The 22,409-nt window shown below is 36.4% G+C and overlaps 3 protein-coding genes and 1 long non-coding RNA gene across 13 annotated transcripts; 1 reads left to right on the top strand and 3 right to left on the bottom strand.

Moving 5' to 3' along the window:
- Positions 1–310: 310 nt before the first annotated feature.
- LOC131774453 (uncharacterized) lies at positions 311–1,522 on the bottom strand. Its single transcript, XM_059090471.2, has one exon. It carries the CDS (start codon positions 1,363–1,365, stop codon positions 724–726), a length of 642 nt encoding a protein of 213 aa, XP_058946454.2. The 5' UTR covers positions 1,366–1,522; the 3' UTR covers positions 311–723.
- Positions 1,523–1,739: 217 nt separating this feature from the next.
- LOC136279336 (uncharacterized) lies at positions 1,740–16,074 on the top strand. Its single transcript, XR_010716815.1, has 3 exons — positions 1,740–2,183; positions 7,388–7,526; positions 15,029–16,074. It is a non-coding gene; the product is annotated as an uncharacterized lncRNA (long non-coding RNA).
- LOC131774483 (uncharacterized) lies at positions 4,300–5,739 on the bottom strand. The gene is made up of 3 exons (XM_059090512.2): positions 5,712–5,739; positions 5,574–5,659; positions 4,300–5,461 (listed from the first exon to the last, which is right to left on the bottom strand). The coding sequence occupies exons 1-3, from the start codon at positions 5,737–5,739 to the stop codon at positions 5,132–5,134; spliced, it is 444 nt and encodes a 147-aa protein (XP_058946495.2). The 3' UTR covers positions 4,300–5,131.
- On the bottom strand, positions 8,007–20,618 carry LOC131774488 (uncharacterized). 10 transcript variants are annotated; one of them, XM_059090524.2, is made up of 4 exons: positions 20,511–20,618; positions 11,292–11,322; positions 9,882–10,089; positions 8,007–9,554 (listed from the first exon to the last, which is right to left on the bottom strand). In XM_059090524.2, the coding sequence occupies exons 3-4, from the start codon at positions 10,065–10,067 to the stop codon at positions 8,766–8,768; spliced, it is 975 nt and encodes a 324-aa protein (XP_058946507.1). In that variant the 5' UTR covers positions 10,068–10,089; positions 11,292–11,322; positions 20,511–20,618; the 3' UTR covers positions 8,007–8,765. The 10 variants fall into 10 exon arrangements, with proteins under 10 accessions (XP_058946507.1, XP_066019062.1, XP_066019061.1 ...); XM_066162965.1 differs by lacking the exon at positions 20,511–20,618 and adding an exon at positions 19,579–19,672; XM_066162964.1 differs by lacking the exon at positions 20,511–20,618 and adding an exon at positions 19,579–19,597 and having other exon boundaries at positions 11,292–11,360.
- Positions 20,619–22,409: the final 1,791 nt, after the last annotated feature.

The raw sequence follows: 22,409 nt of genomic DNA, 5'->3' as shown, positions 1-22,409 counted from the left end.
CACGAAATGGATCACTCGTTTTCCAAATTAGACAGTGGTTCAATAAATATCAATTAAAAGCGAACTTTAGACAGCGTCGAGATCCATTTGAACTTTAAAGTGTTGTTTCCTTTTCTGTTTTTTTGTTTGTTTGTTTGATCCATCTGAACGGTATCTTTCTAAAATTGTCTTATTCCGAGAACCAACCGGTTTCCATCTAAACCGAAGCTAACCCTATAAAAAACTTTGATTTGACTCGAATATATGGACAAACGCGAACCGACAAAATAGGAAAACCCAATAGGTTTCAAGTTAACAACAAAACAAAATATTTTCATAGTTCTGAACATTTATTAGAATATCCATCCCAATATTTAAGAATAGCTTTCTCACTTCAATTTCAAATCATACAAATACTTTCACACTTTAATATTTTACATCATGTCAAATCATTTTCGATAAGAGAATTGAGTTATTTAATTTATAACTATAAACCACCCTTTTTTAATAGATCAAGTATTATCTTATTGATAGCAAAATATTAAATACCTTAACGCGTGTAAAGCCTTCCTTGCAGTCTTTCTTTTTCTTTAGTTTATAATTCTTTAACTTTCAGTCGCGATCTTGTCTTCTAACCCCGGAATTATTTGTTGTCACTTGAAATAAATGACAACCAGGCTAATTTCGTGTCCTTAATAATTTATACTTTACTGATCATACACATATATACATATGTGTATATACCTAACTCTGACTGTTTAAAAAGCGCTCCAAAATTACAGCTTTAGTCGTGAATAAATCATAGTCCAACTCCTCTTTTTCGATATGTCTTCTGAGGTCAGCTGAATGTTTTTCTTCGGTTCCTTTGCGTGGAGTCTCTCCGTTGTTGAGTTGAGGCAAACTGTTAGAGCATGTATCGTTTTGTATTTTTGTGACGAGAGAAAATTTTCCATCGTTAAAAATGACTGGATGTGAAATTGTTCTAGTAAGTTCGTAGTGTTGTGGGCGATGTACTCTCTCTACCCATTCAGATGAAGGTGCCGGCAGTAGTTGGACATTCTCTTTCAAGTCTCTTTTAATAAGATTTGGTAGCCAAGAGTTTTCGTGGGAGCTTCTTTTCTCTAAGGCCGATTTGAACAACTTCCCTCGTCTTGGATGTGAAGGCAATCCCACCAGTGCTATTATTTCGGTTTTTCCCTGTTCAGTGTCTGAAAAGGCATGAGGTGTTGTAATTCTTGACGGCACGTTACAATCCGAAGATCCCTCACGCAATGAAGGTAGATGCGATGAAGATGACGATCGTCTCGGTAGCATAATATTAGGATTTGGTAGTTCTTCGAGTTGGGAAGACTGATTAATTGGAGTGGCCTTCCTTACAGTCCTCATTGCTCCTTTAAAACTACAACGTCTAAGCTTCCGCGGAACTTGTGCCGGTATCAAATTCACGGATGTGTTTGCTGTGAAATCAGTTGCGATGTGATGGAACTTCACATGGATGTCAGTCTTAATGCAGAGGTCACGACATGGTGTTTGATCAAAGGAAATAATTACGATTAAAATAGAAAGAATTTGTCACTCAGTCAAACATTTATTGTTAAATGCACGAATCACAGAATCGTTGATTTGTGCGCATTGTTCGATTATCATGGCGCAATTGAAAAGAAATCATGCCATGAAATCTGATGCTTTAACGACTGAGTGATTCTTTTCTTTTATTCCACGGTTTAATGCTCTAAGCTGCGCCAGATTAAAGCAAAAAAACGTGCATGTTAGGGGATGACCTTAAGGAACACGTTTCTTCAACTGCCCACTGTTGTAGAAGACATCGGCGTCTTTCAATTTTACTGAAAATCCGATTACGCTGTGATAGGAATTCATGTTTTTGTTAGATAAGGTGTTTAAATCTTTATGGGAAAGACCGAGCGTGTGTATTTGCACGCGCGACGGGGTGATGTAAAGTCTGTACGTGAAAACTCCTTTTACACTTGGATGACCGACTGATCTGAATGTTTCAGGAAGTAACATGTCGATGGGTTGCCATGTGAACATGCTTACACATACGTACATACTTTATGACTATGTGCGAAAACCATTGGTTTAAATATCAACCCGGCTAACGTTTGGAGATTATGGTTTGTGGGCCGATCGACCTCTAGGGGAGGAGGACTTAGGCATAGGTTTGAAGCGAATGGTGTTCATTTGTGGTAAGAACTTAAAGGGCCTTAAATTTAGAAATTTACAGTATTACGTATTGCATGGCCTTGCATTTAATCAAAAGAAGGCCAAGTTAATTTACTCTCAATTCATGAGGGAAGCTATATGGAAACATCTGGAATCTTCGATTTTAAATTTTAGGGCTGTATTTTTAATACGTTTATCTAAAAGTGTCATGCATCCTACAGGAACTTTTCTTTTCGTATTCGGCAAGAGAATATAAACTATAATCTCGTCTTCGATGATCTCTTTGATAAATGGACAAAGTGAACTACTGTTTCATGCTGGCATTAGATAAAACAAAATGATTGATAGCTTTTTTTTGTTTCTGAATTCTCCTGAACATAAAACAAAAAAAATTGTGTCGGTGTCAATCAGCCATATTTAGCTCTCGAAAATATATCATGTTTCCAACATGATTTCAAATGCGGTTTCAAAACTCGTTCAAGCGGCGGGCATCTTCACTCGAAGAAACCAGGAAATACAAGCAATGCAGATATGTTAGAAGACCAGTTCTGTGCTTTTCCTTTTCAGTTTTCGAGGAACTAGCCCGCCGATATTTAATAGGGGTTGCTTTCTTCCGCTATGTAGGTCACATTCAACGCAGATTATTTTTATTTTGTCAACGTAACGTATATCTACTACTTCATATTTAGGTAATTATAATCACAGAGAGACTATACGTGTATTAATTATCACGCTTTAGATATAAATCCTAGCGAATCGTTTAATTGATTTAGTATCAAAACCTCACAGAACAGGTAGTCTGAGTAATTCACAGCTTTGTGTACGCCTTCAACAATCCTCACTCCAAACCTGTCTCGATCTCACGCTTGACACCTAAAAGTGCACAAAACCGCAAGACACAAGACAGGCATGGGGGTGCTTTCTTACTACTTTTATCATTAAAATTTTTATGCGCTAAATAGAACGCAGAGAGGCTTTTAATACCAATACCATTATTATTAATATTATTATTATTATTATTATTATTATGATTATGCATCTATTTAAATATCCTCTATTTATTTGTTGTAGAAAGATATAAATTGGGTCAAGCCGTACGCGGATAATTGCGTGAATGATAAGAGTTTAACTGCTGATGAATTTGGGATACCTCCGACGGGAGAAGATAAAGTGACAGGATTATCATTACTTTGAAAGGATGTACATACGTATAAGGTTCATGACTCAACCAAGCACTATTTTGCAGTAGTTGCGATTTTCGACCTCTGTGGAATCGCTTCGAACTAATTAATTTGCGCTTATTTCCTTTACAGACAAATTGAACATGCAAATAAGTGACTTCCATTTGATTGGAACAAAACTCTGGAAGTCTTCTCGTGTTAATTAAATGAGAGGATTAAAAGCTTGAACAAAATATTATAAAAGTTTGAAAACCTTCCTACCAAACGTTTCCGGAAACATCTTGTTCACTGAAATTGAACTGTAAATAAAGCTGCTAAATCAGATTGTTGGAGGGCTTCTGTCGGAACAGCATAGTAGAAACTACATCGAGATTTAAGTTCAAATTTGAGTTATCATGTCGGTTAATGGCATGTTATCAACACAATTTTTTTTCAGAATGTTCTTCCTTCTTCAAAACTAGGTATTTTTTATTGCTTTTTTGTTTGTTTTCATTTAAATGTTCTTACAAGAAGAAAATATAAATCAGAAACAGCCATGTCGTTACATGGGTAATGCTTCAATATCACAAATTAAAGCGTAGTTGGTGAAGTGAGAAAACCGGCTGAAAAATTAATTAATTAAGTTGGATTATACGTCTTTTTCCTTTTTTGTGGAAGTTGTATAAATCTAGAAACTTATTTTCATACTCTCTAGTGCCAAGGGAAAGTACAGATATTAGTTCCGTAGGAAGACAAAGAACGAAAGAGCCCGTGATAAACCAAATTGAATAGATTTCTGCAGCCTCTGCTGATGGACTCTCCGAGCGTAAAGATTTCGGAAGGAGACATAAAGCAAACTTGTATTGCCCTTCCTATATAAACGACTATTATGCATTCGCTTTCCTACCACGATCATACGATTTCACGATCATAAGATTTAAGGAAACCGACTATTAGATGTAGTATTTTAACCAAGAAGAAGTAAGTTTGACAAAAGGCTAGTGGAGATCAGCCTGGAATAGAATAAACGTGGAAAATTTAGGCTGAAAGTTTGAGCAAACTCCGCAGTTCAGTTGCCCTCTCACGCAATCAAACCAGTGAGAGGATGACGAAGAAGACGAAGAAGAACAGAAGGCAGAACAAAATTGACAAAAGAAAACCTTAGGACAAAAAACAAAACAAAACAAATAAAGCAAGGAAAAAAAGCGCCTCGAGAGATAAACAAATAAATTATCATGATAAGCGGAACTTACGAAATAATGTTTAGTTTAACTGTTGCAATCACCAGAATTAGCTTAGTAAACGTGGATGGAGTTGTATCTCCATGGTCCGTAAGACTGGAGTATATTACTTAACAAGTAAAATGATCAAGCCCAAGTAGCCTTAACTCTTATAATTCAAGCTCATTGAAGATCTAAAACTTTCGTTTTAGTCGACATTTATAATCAACTATTTTGTCTCTTTCATTCATTAATCAATTTTTAATAGGATTAAAGTTGCAGTGCAAGTCCTACATTGATCAGAAGTTCGCTTTTTCCAGCTCTTAAATATGTTTCTCCTCTTCTTCTGGGATGTAGTTATTTCTCTTAATGATGATAATTATGTTACTTCATTGTTTCATTAATATTTTTTACAGGGTCCAATATCTCAGCCTGCATTCCGCTCTTAAAAGGATATCTGTGTTTTTCCGTTTCATTCATGACTGCTCTGATGGTAATCTTTACTATAAAACATTCGAGCTGATATAGGTTCATCTACCAGACGGATTCCTGAAGCGTTTAATCTCCTTGATATAAAAACATGGACCGAATTTAATCGTATAAAGAAGTGATGTCAGTCCTCCGATGAATTTGTGTCGATGGTCTTGTCCAGCTTGTTTTTCTTTGCATAAAGGGTTCACTACTTGATAAGCTGGTATTTTGCGAAAAAGCGGAATGCGTAGTGCGTCGAACTTTCGTTGCAGAAACTGAGGGCAAGCTGATTTCTTCTTGAGCTGACTGTTTCCTGACGGAATGTTCTGTTTTTGCTGACAACATCTGCTCAGTGTGTGATCTCGGTCGAGCTGGCTCCTTAGATCGTGATGAAAAATCAGTACTCCCCTGGGCACTTGAAGATGTTGATCGAGGTCTTTGTTGTGCGCCTAACGATGGAAGACTTACATGGGTTGAAGGTGGAATAAGCTGGTTGCTTTTTTGAGTAAAATGTTCATGTGAACCATTCAAGAGTTCATGCAGTTTCTTATTTCTCCTCAACATGAGCAATTGTTCCTGATTCCATGATTTCACCGCGATGTTCTCGTCCTTTCCCAGCTTGTTGCGTTTTAGGTTTAATCGGCGGTCCTCAAAAGAGTTCTGCTTCGACAAATTATTCCAAATTTCTTGTTCAAAGTACCTCGCTCTCGCTTTCCTCTGTACTTCATTCATATCATCTGGTTAGCTGCTGTCGTTTCTTTCACGTCAAACTACATTTGCCTCATTATTCTAATTCCTATTGAGTAAATCATTTGTAGGTTCTTTTAGTGTTCTGTACTTGATACAATAAAAACTGACCGGATCTACACCTATCTGGTGACGACGTCAGACCTATGATTACGTCAGTGGTTATATAAGCGGGTCGAAACCATGCAATGCTTCAGCTCTGTTCGTAAGAGAAACGGATACGTCCCACGAATCCTAAGGAACACGTAATTTTTGAGGCTAATAAGATCCTCTTCCTTTAGGCTGATCCTTAATCATACTCCTGATGAACTATTATATCTTATGCATAATGAAGAATTCGTACAAGAGAACCGTGACCGAACATTGTTATCATAAGACCTCTAACTGTAAACCGTTTTAAAAATTAGAAAGCACGGCGTATTTGCAAGCGTTAAACTACTTTTAACAAAGAGAGCTTTTTTTCTAAAGATTTTTCCCCCCCCGCAAATACATCATTATAACCTCGAGTCCAATCTGAAAACCTGAAAAATGTATCAGTAATTTTCCATGTTTCAGTTAATTTGTTTTGCCCAAACTGAATTATATTAAGGGCAATTAATACGTCGGTCGAGTTCATTCTTTTCCAAGTTTTAGAGAGCTGACAGTCACATTATATTAGAGTATAACATTATCACAAACAAGCTCGATGGTTTACATTTTTTAAGCCTGTTGCCTATGATTCCTTTTAGCCTAGCTATTCATTCATGTACTCAATATTCTTTTGTCTCCCCTATTTGCACTCTGTTCTTTTTGTCCAAACTGACGATTTTTTGTACCGCGCAGATGAAGACTGAGGAATACCATAACTTGGAATCTTTACAGGCTAAACAAATATCGTGGATATTTTTCAGACAAAGGGCGACGTCTATTAAATATTAAATAAATAGTCAGATAGAGAAATTAACATAATAGGATAAGTTGCCGGTGATATTCTCCAACACATGTCTTTATCATTATTTATTTTATTTCATTTTTAGTTTCCTTACGTTCTGAAACGTTCGCTTAGTTTATTGACGTCACGCAGATGACGTGAAGGAAATGCCATTATTTATCTTACCGCGTGAATACACGAACGTGACTATTATTCTGAATCGAATCACTAAAAATAATGTTTTTTGTATCGCCGCCGCTGCTGCTGTTTGGACATGTTATGAACTTTCTTTAAATAAAAAGAATAATTTCAAAACACTAAACCTGGACGTATTCGAAGGTTAATACAGATAGACTCGATGAAACATTCATAATAATAATAATAATAATAATAATAACAATAATAATAATAACAATAATAATAATGACGTTGTTAACGATTAAAGTGTTACATACAAACGTAACAAATCATTGCGTGATCTAGCTCTACGAGATGTGCAAAAAAAAAAAATGAAAATAATTTTGAATCTTGCGTAAATCATTCATTGCAAAGATTTCTTCGAAGTAAAGTTTTGTATTTACTCAGGCTGAGGCGAACGCTTGTCCGATAAATCATGAGGGCTATAAATAAGATGAAGAACGAAAAAATGATTGATGTAGTAGTTTGTGACATTCACTTGCTAACCGACATCGTCACATAAATTGCGTCACCCATTATAGTGATCAGTTCCTGCGGTCAAGAGGTTGATTTGATCAGGCTTGCAGTCGTCACATCTCTCTATGTGAAAAGTGAACACGACCTCACGAAGATCGACGTATTCTGGATGGAACAACGTGTTGAAGCATCATAAGGCTAAAGGTAAGGACCGTCTTTGTTTTATTTTCATGAAAGAGAATAATCGTAGTTCAGGCCTCTTTTCTGACGCGTAGCTGATGTATCTCAAAAAATGTCTTGAAGCATCAGCGTACGAAACCATATTACAGAATGCTAGGGATACACAGTAGTAAAAATGTTCGTTCAATTTGATTATGTTGCCGTTGATTTGGTTCATGTCTACAACGGTTTATGGATAGACGCATCTTTGATTTAGTTGATTGTCATGTATCGTTGATAATTTAAGGCAAATTGGCCACTGAAGCGAATATGGAAAAGATGTTCTTTCGAGTGTTGCCTTCTGTCGCAATAAATTGGCCGGCTAAGACGTCAGCTACATTGGCTAATTCGCCTTCACTAACTGCACGTTGAAAATGTGAAGCGAAAGAAAAAAGGAAACCTTTGTTTCTCAATGTACGCCAACATGACATATCCTCTAACACAAGACTAACATGACATAAAAGCTTGTTGCAAAGACAAAACAGTAGAAATTTTATTCTAAAATAAACGGATGGATTTGACTGAGTTATTTCCGATGTTTCAATCGAACTAACAGGCGACTTCAATTAAATCTGAATTTACCTATTCAATTACTGTGAATGAAATCTAGTCCTCGGTACATTACAAAAGTGTGAATGTTTCTATGATATCTACAGCATAACTAAAGTGTTTATAATAACATCCGTAATTTCATTTAGTTGATACGCCTGCGTATAAACTTATCGGTACAATTACTCTTGTCAATGATCGTTTAAAGTTCTAGCATGTACTGATACAATACATCGTCACGAAGGTACTTTCTCGATAGCTTGAGCTGGTTCAAGTGACGTATTTATACCTTAATTAACTTATCCTAAATGAGGCTGCTTTAAAACAGCGTTTACTTGGTTTTGATTGATTTAATTTTATTTAGTAATTTACATGGCTATATCGCACTGATGTACATTGAGGCAGGTTCTTTCTACAGTTATTGGCGTAACATATCTCAGTGTATGCCCAGATAAGGAAAAAAGTTATTGCTTCGTGCATATAGGAGCAGGTGTAAAAATTACTTTAGGTGCGTCAGATTTGACAATCAGAAAATAATTTATGAAAATAACTATTATAATTAAAAAACCTGTTGCGATGATTATCTGTTCATAGGCTGACTATATACTGAGTCCATGATAACTTGTAGAAAACGCAAATTTCCTTCATAAGGTATGTTAATTCAAGTAAAACGTGTCAGAAATAAGTTGTGATGGGATACATTTTGCAAGTGGAAAAGGTGTTGCTTCCATCCACAGAGTTGGAGTTGAAAGGTATCTGGGAGTAGTTACTCACAGGTTCAAAACTGACCTGCCCACCAGGTATCCTGCCCTGATCCACATACCACACTGGCATGGGGTAGACATAGCGGGGGTTTGGGATCAGCTTCGTCGTTGATAGTGGTTGTGGAACATGGTTGTACTGTGGCAGACATTGCACATTAAGACTCTGGGAATTTTGTTGAGCAGATGTCACAGGCACTTGAGGGACATAGGTTACTAAACTAACAGTGGAGGGATCAATGAACTTGGGGTCAAAGCCTGCATTGGTTGGTGAGGAGTAAGGTGGAATACTTCCTGCGTAATACGCCACGTTGTTCATCATTGGCATATTGGAATTGTAGGTCTGCATGCTGCTGACGTTTGGTGGCTTGAATTCTGCTGGATGGATCATTATCGGTATAGGAGGAGATGGATGTCCTGTGTCATACTTAAAGCCAACATTGTAACCTTGAGGGTTCTTGAACTTAGGACTGAACTCTTCGGGAGCCCATTCTGCTCCACTGTCTGTAGCAGCTTCAGAGTTTGTAGGCGAGGCAGGAACACCGTTAGTTTCTGGGCTGGCAGCATCATCTGTTTGAGGCATTTTAGTAGGTTTGGGTTTTGCACCAAGATACGCCAGGTCGACATTGGCTCGCCTACCGTCGATCATTGGCCTTTTGTTGACGCATGCTCTTTTGGCTCCCTCTTTAGTGGCCATAGTAACCTTTGAACGAGAAAAAGATTTAAAAATGTATATTGCGAACACATCTTTCACGCAGATATAATTTTATCATGTATTTTCCCATCATGGAAATAATACTGATGCTTTACAGAAGCAGGTTAAATATCAGTGCATTAACCTCGCTGATGTAGTAAATAAGTCTACCACATGCAGTTGGCAGTGGCAGAGAATCGGTATCTGGCTAAAGAATTTTCCTCGTGACCTAGTGACCCACATACCCTCACGGACAAACCCTCCGATAAAATTATTACATTCCACAGCCTAATTTTGTCACTCAACTTAAAATATGTTTTCTATAAGATCACTTACAAATCCGTATCCTTTGGATCTTTGACTATTTCTTTCACGGATGATTACAGCTTCCACAATGTCATCAAACTGTTCGAAGTACTCCCTTAAAGTTCCGTCCGCTGTATTATAAGGAATTCCTCCAACGAAGAGTTTTGTGAACTTCGTATCTTCCTCCTCTTTCACGTTCGATCCGTTCAGAGACATGATATATCACTTTAATTATGAACTATGGAATGAAGAACGAATGACTTTCAGTGAAGCACTTCGCACAATTGCAAGACGTTCCTCTAAATAGGTTCTAATGCGGACTCGGTAGTGAAACAACGGTCATGTATCTTTGAACAATAAAATAGAGGACACATTATCAAGGGGTAGTTAATGCCGTTTGAACTTCAAATAAAACGGACATATCGATTTTTCACTTGATTAATCGTGCATGACTTTAAGACCTTCAAAAAGGATTACTGACCACTTAGGGGAAATGCTTACAATCTGACACCTCTCTAATACTGATATATGAAATTCACATTGAAGTGACTTGCATTCTGACATCCAGGGACACAACAAGGTTGTTTATTGTATTGTTAAGTGGAAGATTGTGGATGTATCCACAATCAGGATACAAGAATACCTCAACGCACCCTTGCTGGGATTCTAATTTGTCGAAGTGATTCCAAAGGAAAAGATAGAATTAAAACTTGAGGATTATACCTTCCATTTTAGACTATTTTTAAACATCTGCTGCTGGAGATCAGAACTTTATGAATAAATAATCTGCTTTGTGCAAAAAATATAAAAAATAGGAGTAAAGCACGAAAGAACCTGACTTTTGCCAGAAATTGATCGAAGATAGCATTCGCCCTATGATAGTTATTTTTAACATAGTGATCTAGTTGTAAGGTTACTACGTATCAAGAACCAAATCATCATTAGCAATGAAAAGTAAGACGTTAAAATGTCCTCTATGCTAATCTTCTTTTTGACTCGTAATCTTTGTAAATATGCATATAAAATCGAAGATTCTGACTTTTAAAACGCGACCCTTTTGATAGATTACATGGGATTACATGTATAATTTGATATTCAACGATTTACCGCGAAGAATGTCTGAACAAAACATTTATAAGAATTACCAGAACAATCTGTGCGACTGTGATATGTTACAATGTCGGGCACTCGGAAAGACTTCAATCCTATAATGGACATTTTGATTTCCCAGATATCCTAAAGTATTGTACTGTTGTGCTTGGCACTTATAAAACAGAAATCGAGTGGCGACGAAAAAGAGAAGAAAAGAAAGAGAAAAACAAAAGAGAAAAAAATAAAATAAATAAAATAAAAATTTGGAAAACTCTCAATTTTGCATTCGTGGCGAAGGCGAGACTTAATATTTCTATCTTGTAACTATTCTAATACTTTAAATCTTACCTTTAGAGCTGTAATCCGTCGTCAAAGTAGTCTATAAGAAGAAAAACATCGACAGGATATGTTTTCGTTCTAAGAATTAAACAATTGCGTCAGTGAATCAGTGAAGAAAGTATTACAAAAACATAGGGCAAAATTTGTTATTGTTACTTCCATTTGAATATATTCTTCACCCTGGTGTTAATGACTCCGTTCATTGTAAACAGTGTGTTTAATTTAGATGAGGCAGATGCGTCAGTTTATTATTGAGCTGTTACTTAAAATGACTAAAGCGTTCGAGCGTAAACACTCCTGATAACCAGTTATTTGACTGGTAATGCTTTCATCTTGAACAAACGAAAATTCTCAAAAAGATGTGAAAGATAAAATCATAGATTTTTGCACACCCTCAATTCCTTCTTGTTATCATGAATTCTGGAATCGAAATTCAAAAATCATGCAAAATAGTACATAAATAATGTTGCAAAATATGTACAAAACGATAATCTTGGATTCTGTGTGATGTTTCATCATTTTGTTCTTGTCTTTGGCAACTATTTCAAAACTTCCTGCGGTCAATTGAAAATGGTAGACGTTTTGCTCCTAATTTTAGGCAGAAATCACACTGTTTGCAACAGCCATGTGTTCGATTATTGCGAACTAGAAGTATAAAACATTATTTATAAGGGTTATACATGTAGAATCGAAGTCTGTCACATGATGATAAGATGATACAAGAAAGCTAAAGATTCGAAAGTTTAAAGAGGAATAAATGCGGTAAAAAATCTTAAACTAGTTACCTTTAAACACAAGTTCACAGATTTACAAGTCTTGATCCAGAATATAACATACAAATACGACGATACCTTGATAAAAGTCCTGCGAAGCAAGAAGCAACTTGCCCAAATTTGTTTCACGTGAATATAAACCCACTTGTTGTGGGATAGCACATACTAGTTTGAGTCTCGTGAAACTCAAATGATCGCCGATCATTAAAGCTTGCACGCGTGAGGCTAGTTCCAGTGACGCGCTCCTCACGGGAGGTACATGTAAACTTGATTTGTTTCACGTGAAAAACTCGAACATTTAAAGCCTTCTCGTGAAACTCAACTGATTGGTTATATTCAAGGACGATTTTGTGTAGCTGAGTGACCGAATGCTTGGCACAAACAATTTTTTTTTGTATCATTTCTGTACCAGCTACGAGGAATCGTAAAAATGAAAATTCATTTTCGCAGACGAAAGTAAAGGCAGAAAATGCTGAAGAGTGAATGGAACAGCCTTTTTCACATCAAGGATTTCTTGATATCCTTGAAAATGTCAAGGTCACTGTCAATTTAGAGACACGATGACTGTAATGCTAGACGTTACAACGCTCGCATTTCGTCTAATTGATGCAGTAGTGTCTGGTAATCATGGAGTTATTTTTATTGGGTTTCCGGCGAAAGGAAAAGATACAGACCCGGCTATTAAAATTCCTCAATTAGTTAAAGCACCTAATGTACCAGACCACTTATTCACGCGAAAATTTGTTTTCTTTTTATCAGTAGTGTGGGTAAATGCAATCACCGGACAGTTTACCAGGATGAGCGAATAGACTATCACAGGATTGATATACCTTGTTTTGTTTCTTTTAAGCCGGAAAAATGATCACCTTAACAGGAAGGATAAGAAAATTATTTTCCTCTCAAAAGCGAGATGCATAAAAAGCGGCCAGAACTTTTCAGTCGTATTTCTTTTAGAATGCGCATTTGGCTCAGTTCGACGAAGAAAATGTCTGGTTGCACACCTGACCTTTGATTCTTTAAAAAAAATATATATATTTATGTTTCAAAGTCCAGTAGATTTTTTGCTGTGGGTTCACTCACCGTAACTACATTATGTAACCTTGTATCATAAGAACCTTACATTGAAGTGCAGAGTCAGCGAAAAAATTTGGACAGAAAGACAATATGTCTATTTAAAGTATGTCCACATTAGCAGTAAATGGGCCTATAAATATAAGCCCTTTCTCAAATTATAAGTGGCTAATCGTAGCTTGTATCTCTCTATACCCATTCAACTTACTTTTTTCTTCTAATGTTTGTAAAAGCTTGATCAATCGAACAAAATTGAGAACAATCAAAGAAATAAACAAAAAAAGAATGTTTGGAACTCTTGCACCATATTACGGCAAGTATGAAAACGCCGCGTCATACTAAGAAAAGAAAAGAGCATGAAATTGAACGAAAGTATTTTATAGTTCTTTAAAGAAACGATTAAGAGAAAATGGCTCTTTTACGATACAGTGACTTATTTGAAAGGGGTCAATATAGTTTTACATTAGTTACGCCACGTCAGCTAAAATTCATATCTAACTGTTAAACTCTAACTAACTACTGGCGATCTTTCCAGAACTTCCGCGGTAAGAATTCAGAATACCGGATTTCCAACTTTGAAGACATTTCCAGGTTTGATTAACCTATTTTGCGTTTACTTCGTTTACTTCGTGTGGTGATATACAATCGTAGCTATTTCGATTTATATTTGTCTGTCTTTCCTATTCAATACTTCGGGCCATTTAGGCAGGCGTCACTCATTGCCCGGCGAATGTATTATTTTTTTTTTAACGTGGGTGGTAAAGTAGGCATCTTAGTTCAATTCCTGAGCATTATCTTTCCAACAATACAAAAACTGAGATAGGAAATTATAGCGATCACTGAAAGCCATATCTCTGTTCTTGGACGTAATCTAGTTATGACTTTTCTTACCTTGCAGAGAAAGATCAATAACGAATTGATTTTGTGATAGCGATCCATCCCAGCAATATTCTGGAAAATTTATCTTAGTTCATTGTTGTGTTAAAAGAAAGTTTGTGTAAATTTGCGAGAAAACACGGTTTTTGCCTTAACCGTTGCATAAAAAGCGAAAAGTTGAATGAATGGCTAATGACGACAGCTTTGTTCGGCGTTTTAAAGCAAATATCACAAATTAATCAGTAGCCAGAGGGCGACTAAAACTGCCATGTCATATCTTTTAATATTATTACGTGCAGCTATCACCTGTTTTTCTCAGAGTGTCTAATACGCACTTCCCTGTTTTTGCATTAAACTTGCCAAGATTACAAAGTGCCCTCTCTAGTGTTATTTACAAGGGAAACTTCTGCCTTATTTGAAAATCTCAACAAACATCGATGAGTCACTGAAGATCGATCATTGAATCAATCGAGCATTGCTTCGGAAAAAGAAATCGTTTTCTATTAATCAATAAGCGTTAAAGAGGCTGGTTTTTGAAGTAAACTGGTAAGGGAATCACTGATATAACAGGAAAATGCTATGCCGTTGACTAACTTTAGAGGGTCTCAGTGAAGTTAACCAATAGCCGTGAAAGCCATCACCCCACTGAGACCCTCATTCAATGAAAACGATTTATTCATTTATTCATTCCTTTATTTTTTGCCTAGAGGAGATAGATGTATTATACTGTGCGTTAAGATTTTTGGTGTTACTTTTACGGAGCATCTTCTTCTTTAAAGAACATCTGTATTGGCTTTGTTTGTTTCCCTTCATAAACATCGTGTAGTTATTGTTTTTTTTTAGGATAAAATGCAAACGTTTCTTGACAAGGCAAATATTCTACTCTAAGAAGACAGAACAATTATGGTTTGAAAGACAGAATATTAATTTGATCTCATAAAATACATCTGACATATATCAACAGTATAACACATCAAATGTTTTTGCTAATGCAACATTTCATTCGTTGTTTCTCTGTGAGAACAGAGCAAACTGTTCAAAGGAATCAAGAGCCATGCAAGGAAAAGACGTAAAGGCAAAATCAAGAAGAAAACAAGATGGACAAAGAGACGGCCAACGTGGTAAAAACGCGCAAATTCACGTGCACATGCCACATGCGCATCTAAGCGAAGGAAGCAAAAGCAGTCCCGTGATCCATCGGTATCGCACACGCTTGGAGCTAAGCAGCCGCTCACGATCAGAAGGAAACCTTGTTTCAGCACAAATGTTTGATTTGAAAAGTCAACGCGAAGTCGGTTTGGGACAAGTAGAAAAAAACCTGCATCTTCCAAGACTACAACAAAGTAAAACGACAAAAACCAGCCCAGTGATAGACAATGGTGAACTTAGGGTAAAGGCTGTTTATCAGCCAGATACAGACATTTCAAGAGCATTGTTGAGAATGTCTGGCTTAAGTGACAACTATCACAGAAGAATGCTAAATGAGTACATAAAAAAAGAGAATAGAGAGTATTTATCAAGCGACTTCAAAAGGGAAAGCTTATTACAGTGGCTTAATGAACAAAAAATTTCAAATACTTAACTACTACTGGCCTCAAAAAAATCAGACCGAGAGGTAAAGCTAGTTCAAGGGTATCGTGCGCTAAAATTTTTACTTTCATCAAGATTATTGAATTCATTGAGGCATGGAAACAAGACCTAAGATTAGCAGCTTCCGGGCAAATATTTTTTCCGCTTTTTTGTCTCTCAATACCCGGATCGGATTTGAGGATTACAGGATTTATAATATCGTGAATACCATTATATTTTCTTCAATTAGTTGTCACTGAATTTTACGAACCGGAATCTTTCATTGGTTATGAAACATAACAGTTCCATGGAAGCGAATGTTTGAAATATTGCCGCGAGTTTTTTATCTTAGCCGGTTAACAAAAGGATATTGAAATATCTTCAATTAACTAAAAACTCGACGTCAGAAAAAACCTGTCAGAAAAGGGCTTTGTACACAACCAGCTTTAAACGGACAAGAAATGTATTTAAAGGAAAGAAGTAATTAAAACCAGCAGTGTGGAAGAACCTCATCTCTGTATTCATCCAAAAGTTAATGTAAGAGCGTGTCTGATATAACATCTAACACCTTGATTGACTTTTTCTGCCTACACATAACAAACTCTGAAACGTTAAAGCAAAATACACACGAGCCCTATGGACAAATCGGCGTGACAGAAAGTTACATTCTTTGATCCGTGTAAGAAGTGCGCCATAAACCACCCAACGAAATAACTGAAAGGCTTCCGACACTCGGAAGCAGCCTCAAGGAAATTTATATTTAAGAGCCCTTTTTCTTCTCACATAACAAACCTGACTCTTTTTAAATCTGGGATGTGACAATTGAATATAAACGGATATAGTCTGCGTGTATCGAGCCTATGGCATTCGAGAATCTTCACCCGAATTTTCAGAGACATCACGTTCGCTCCGTCGAGTGCTTATGTTTGCCCATGAACCAAATAAGGAAAAACTGTTAAAAGAACGCCCCCAAATAAAACTTAAGTATATTGTTTATGCATCTTCATCGACCTTCATCTACCGTTTTCACACAAATCAAACTTCCTCTGTCCAAAATAAACATTTCCCTTATGTCTTGCACCACTTGCAAGTGGGGCAAATGTCCATGCTTTTGGAGGCTAAACAACACAGGTTTAAATTATTAAGACAGATTGAAACGGAAGGGTTATGGTCAAACACAATGCAAAGCTAAATACAGAAGCACACCTGAACAGAAATGTAGATCACCCTCTGAATGGATTATTTCTGCTAAAATACCTTTCAAATTCGTTTTATGAATGAAAATTACGCAAAAGATTGAATCAATTACCTATCAAAATTGCCTTTAACCGTCTTGATGCGAAAATTGCACACTATGGGTTCCTCAGCACGAAGAAGTGATTATAATGCTGAAAGCAAACTCAATTGATGTCGTTTATCAGTTTTCAAATTGACAACTTGAATACTTCATTAGATACCTAGTCAATCAGACATGACTTTGCCTTCAAAAAAATGTCTAAGGTTAACAATGTACAAGTTCACAAGGAGTAGTCCAATGTACATGAACAATCGAAATTGTACAAAGAGATAAAACATGCTTGAAAATGTCTAAGCCATCTTTTAATGAAGAGTGTGATTCTAAGCTCCTAAGAACTTACCTAGTCCAGGCAGCACACAATGGGTGTTTTTGCTCAGACTGCACATGCATGCATCTTTGAGGTATGAAATAACCTATTATTTAGCCTAAACTATACTTTCTGATTTAATTTTTCTGATTTCAAGCTTCAAGCTTAAAGAATTTTTTACTCATATCTGTTTGGATCAGTTGATTCATTTATTTCTCAAGATAGAAGCTCAAAGAATTGTAAGTTTGTTCATTTGTACAGATACTCATCCGAGTGCACAGGCCAGAGGTGTTTGTTGTTATTTCGTTTTTTAACTCTTTGCACTGGATCACATTGATAAGAAGGTGAACTGACGACTTTTTGATATTGTAATGTTGATCAATGAAGTTCTAGAATGAAATTATTCGCAAGCTATAACAGAATAAAAAAGGAGTTACTTAATTCATTGGAACGCCCTTTCAGGTACATAGCCTAATGCTATTTAACAAGAGTAACTCATCCAGCCTATAGAAAATGCAGGAGATAATCTCGGCCATGATTCGTAAATGCAAACTTTGCGAAACACTGGCATGTAACAGAAATCAGCATGATGGAAGATGAACGCTTGTAAGAATATTTCTCACAGATGTCACTTTACATCGTGTAGCTCCACTCATAGGTAGAGTTTCCCTTCACACCTAACACGTCAAATTTTAATTTCCAATCTAGAGCATATATGCCAGTTTATATATTTCCATATCTGCTGTATTGTTATTCTTTTTTGTTTTTATTTCCATCCCAGTGTAATTAATTTTAACTTTTCTTGCCTTTCGTTGCAACTCTTCCATTATTATGATCACACCTTTAAGAAGACTAAAAGATTGATTCATCGAATTTCACAAGGAAAAGGCTCTAGCTTGATGATGTCACCTTAGACACACCTACAAAACAATATTTGACGAAATTAAAGCTTTCGTTCCAAACTGAATCCCTAAATGACTTTCTTTTAGCGAACTTGTTATTTTTGGATGTGTAGACAAATAATTCCAAAGAGCACATGCAGTCTTGTCAGCTACCAAAGAGTAAGAGTTATCTTTCTAAAATTCTTACCTTAGGAAATCAGTTTAAAATACTATAAGCTTGACTCCATATCCAAAGATCACTATCTAACTAAGGCTTTGAAATTTAACTGAAAACCTTACGTCCCGGCTCTCAGATTACGTCCGTTTGTCTTGCCACTTCAGTTTGCGAGTTGTCAGTTTCAAAAAGTTTTGTTTTAGTTTTATGAACTCATTCATCGCAGGCTACTTCTGTAAGCTTGAATGGAGTGCTGATAATTCTGCTCAAATCATCGATTGAGGAATTTGTTTCTGGAAATTATGCTCGGAACGCAGAGGGACGAAGCAAACTGGATCTCCAGCGCTTCAGGCAAATTCACAATCTTTCCTTGAAAGGGTAAAATATTTCTTTAATGATAATCAGGTAAACCTGTTACCGAAGATGTAGAAAAATTTCGAAGAAAAAGAATAAAAACATGACTACTTTGCTTAAAGCTTTAAGCTAGCGGCACTAGCTTAGAGCTTTCAGCGAAGTTTAAGCAGCGTATATGAATAAAAGCATTTCTGGAGATATAACCTCGATAACTTTGATTCAAGGGCCAGAGCAGCCAGAGCCTTTATTGTTTGTGTCGCAGTAAAAAATTCATGTAGCACTTGCATCCTACAAATACATAGCAGAACTTTCTACATAGTGTTACCCTTTTCAGAGCTATTGTTTAACCCCGCATCACTGAAGGGGAAACTAATGCAGCGTCTTCTAATAATAATCAACCTACACCTGAATGTCTATTGCTCTCGAGAGATAATGCCAGATAAATTTGGCGTAGGGCTTAGAGGCTTTCCGTAGTCTTATTTATCTGCATGTCTATCGCCTCCTTCCCAGCTTTACTTTGTTTAAGGTGATGCTTCAATTCATTTGCATAACGTAATTTTATTTTAGGATGCTCTACTTTCGTGCAAAACAAACTTTCCTGTTATACACCTAATCATGTTGAAACTATTCAGCTAACTGTTTATCCAAAGATGCTGCCGCCTTTGAGTCGCTCTACGGTTGAGTGACGTCAAAAATATTCAAGGTGGCACAATGTTTTAAGTGATGTTCTTCCAAAGTATGAGAAAATTTGTAAATGACATTTCCAATTACTGAATACTAGCTAATAACATTTTGGCTCGCCTTATATAAAGAAAAAAAAGTTCTTTCCCACCGCTTTAATTGTCGTTAGACGTCAAAGACATTAAATAGCGAAGCAGACATATTTTGTCGATTTTTCAATTGTTTAGTGAGCCTTTTGCAGACATTCAAAAATTATTCATTTAATGAAAGGAATTAGGCTTTTTGAGATGCGAATTGTAGCCAGCTACTCACCGACAATACCTCTCTAGCCTTGATGTAAACAATACGGACTCCTGCAGCTTACGTTTGTCACTTAAAACTGAATCTTTCTAGTCCTGCATATTTTACACCAATTAATGTCATTTACCCCATTTGACAAGTTGCATATTTATTAGGTTCATGGTATGTAGCATGAACGTTAGTCAAAAACAAAACGTTTTGCATTTAGTTCATAAGTTTTTATCCTTTACCTTAATGTTTATGACAAGGGTATACTTTAAGTGTCAGCTATTGTAAACATTTAGTTTTTTTCTCTCCTCATCAGTTTGCAGCTTCTCTGTTAACTTATGATTTTGTGCACGTGAAATTTGCAATGCCACGTTTATCCTTGGTAATTTTAAAGATTTGCAGCCCTGACTGAATCTGCGTAAAGGTATACTTCTAAAAGTAAATTGTGAGCTTAATTTTAAGAAGCATTGGAGAATGATCGAAGTTTATCACAGAATTGTTTTGACTTTGAAGACACGAAAACGTCTTAAGATGCATTGCAGGGCAACATCATTAAAAACACCTGTAGGATGTTACACTTGACTTTCACAGTTCTCTTGAGTTCTGCCTTCGTCTCTCTGCGAGAATAGCCGACGGGATTGCAAATACGTAAATGTTTGTATAACTGTCTGATTTCTGGCTTTGCTCATTTTTGACCGTATATTTTATTTTTTCTTCCTTCCTTTTTTCCTTCCTATTCCCCTTCCGGCTAGTTATGAAAATATCTTATTTTCAACACACTATGTCGAAATGTAGAAATCGAATGTTAAACTTTTGTAAAGCGAGAAACATTTGCACTTCATGCTTCCGCTCTTTTCATATTCTTAGAAAACTATACACCAAAATATTTTTTGAAATCAAGTTTCCCTTCCAGTTCCTGATTGTCAAAATAAGAGCAAACGATGCACCATACTAACCAGTATATGTAAGAAGTTCTTTGCCGTTCCACGATGAACAAGAGCAGATTAAATCTATAGTTTTTCCAATCTTCTGTTAAAAAGGATTCTTTTACATCGTACATGGTTGGTTAATAAGCACACAGAAAGCGGAACAAAACCCTTGCCGTGGCGCGGAAAATAAGGCTCCAAAATGGACAAAGCCTCGTGAACCTCCGGAAATGCTAAGGAAATGACGCTCCGGAAGGAACAACATACCACTCAATCGAGCGAAATACGGCGCATTTTTACAAAAACAGGAAGAAGAAGTTTTAACGGCTCTGTTTTACCTGCAAATATGCAAATTGCTAGATTTGCCCCACGTTGATTACCCTTTGAAGATCGAGCATTGTCATTCAGTCACGCAATTAACTATTTTATGCTGATTTCCTTTCCTCGAAATATGAAGATCTCTTTACCAAAGAATCAATTCACGCGCCTTGTCAATTTTTGGTTGATATCTAAAGAAAAAAAGGGTTAGGCATTAAGATTCTTATCTTCGAAATCTAAGCAAGAGACAGCAACGCAGGAAGCTTCATGTTTTGATATGGTTGGATTCTTTCCCGTCATCCTAGTAGGATCGATAACTTGCTGAGGGCCAATAGCGTGGTTTGAACATGCTGTTTGATAAAATGTTACAAGATGTTACTCGAAGCATACTCAATTCATCTGGAGCCTGATGTGCCCAGATGAGGAAAAAGGTTACATATCGGTGGTAAGAAGCATGGTTGTAGTGAAATTCTACGACCTTCCTATGTTCTGTGCGTTCTGTATCACCAATGGTCTGGAGAACTCGAGACATATGAAGGAAATTTCTTTGGATGAAAATCGATGCAACGAAAAGAAGACCATTTACCCAAAACGAAAAAAAAATACTTATGCCCTCAAATTAGGTAGGGCAAATTGAATTCTGCACTTGTTTCTTTACGGCTTCTTTTCGTGACACAACAAAAATTATTCCGCTTTGGTAGGACGGCTAAGTGTAGGGTTGGTACCTGAAGTACGAAGATCACTGCATATTGGAGTGAAAATAAGAATAAGTGCGTCATGCATGCATCTTTTTCCCCTTTTTGATTTTAACCTCACCACCTCACACCCTGCCCAAGGAACTTTATCATTATCCTTCATGCATCTTAAACTAGCAGCTTCAAAGAACGCTGAGAGAAACACGAAATCCATGTATTAGCACCACCGACCAGTGCTTACATTAGTTTATATTCAACTCAGCTAGCACAGATGAAAATAATATGATCAATAATATCGATTTAAAAGTCTAACTCATTTATTTAAATATTCAATCCTGTTCGATCTGGGTCGCGTGTGTTTCCTACAGAATGAATGTCTATAAATTTCCCTTTCCCCGACCAAGGATTTCAAAAGTGTGATGTCAATTTGTAAATAAAATATTCAAATGATTTCTTCTTCTCTTCGTCTGAAAACTGGGAAAACGAATATCGTTAGATGAACAAGAAAGGAGAACACTACTGAGGCGGCGTCATACTAGCGTCAAGCCGATGTCACACTTTGTTCATTTATTATTGTTCATTTTTGTATGATGTACCGTAGAAAAGAAAAGTTGTAATATCTTGAAATAGCTACAGTATGATTAACTAAGATCGCATGATGCGGCCTCTTCTCCTTGGGGTTTTTTCCCTTCTAACAAAAGAGGGATCCAAAACACTAGCACAATCCCAAAGTTTGTTCAACACATTTGTGATTAATCACTTAAGTTAACTATTAGTATCCATTCAATGGACAACTGTATAATACGTGTTAAATGAATAAGCTTTAAGAAGATTTGATCGGAGCTGATCCTTGAGTTTCTGTTCTATTATCAGACAAAATCATCCCTTAGCTTAATGTTTGACTGAAATCAAAATG

Source organism: Pocillopora verrucosa, chromosome 3, assembly GCF_036669915.1.
Source record: "Pocillopora verrucosa isolate sample1 chromosome 3, ASM3666991v2, whole genome shotgun sequence".
NCBI lineage: Eukaryota > Metazoa > Cnidaria > Anthozoa > Scleractinia > Pocilloporidae > Pocillopora > Pocillopora verrucosa.
This window is presented reverse-complemented; position numbering and strand designations above follow the sequence as displayed.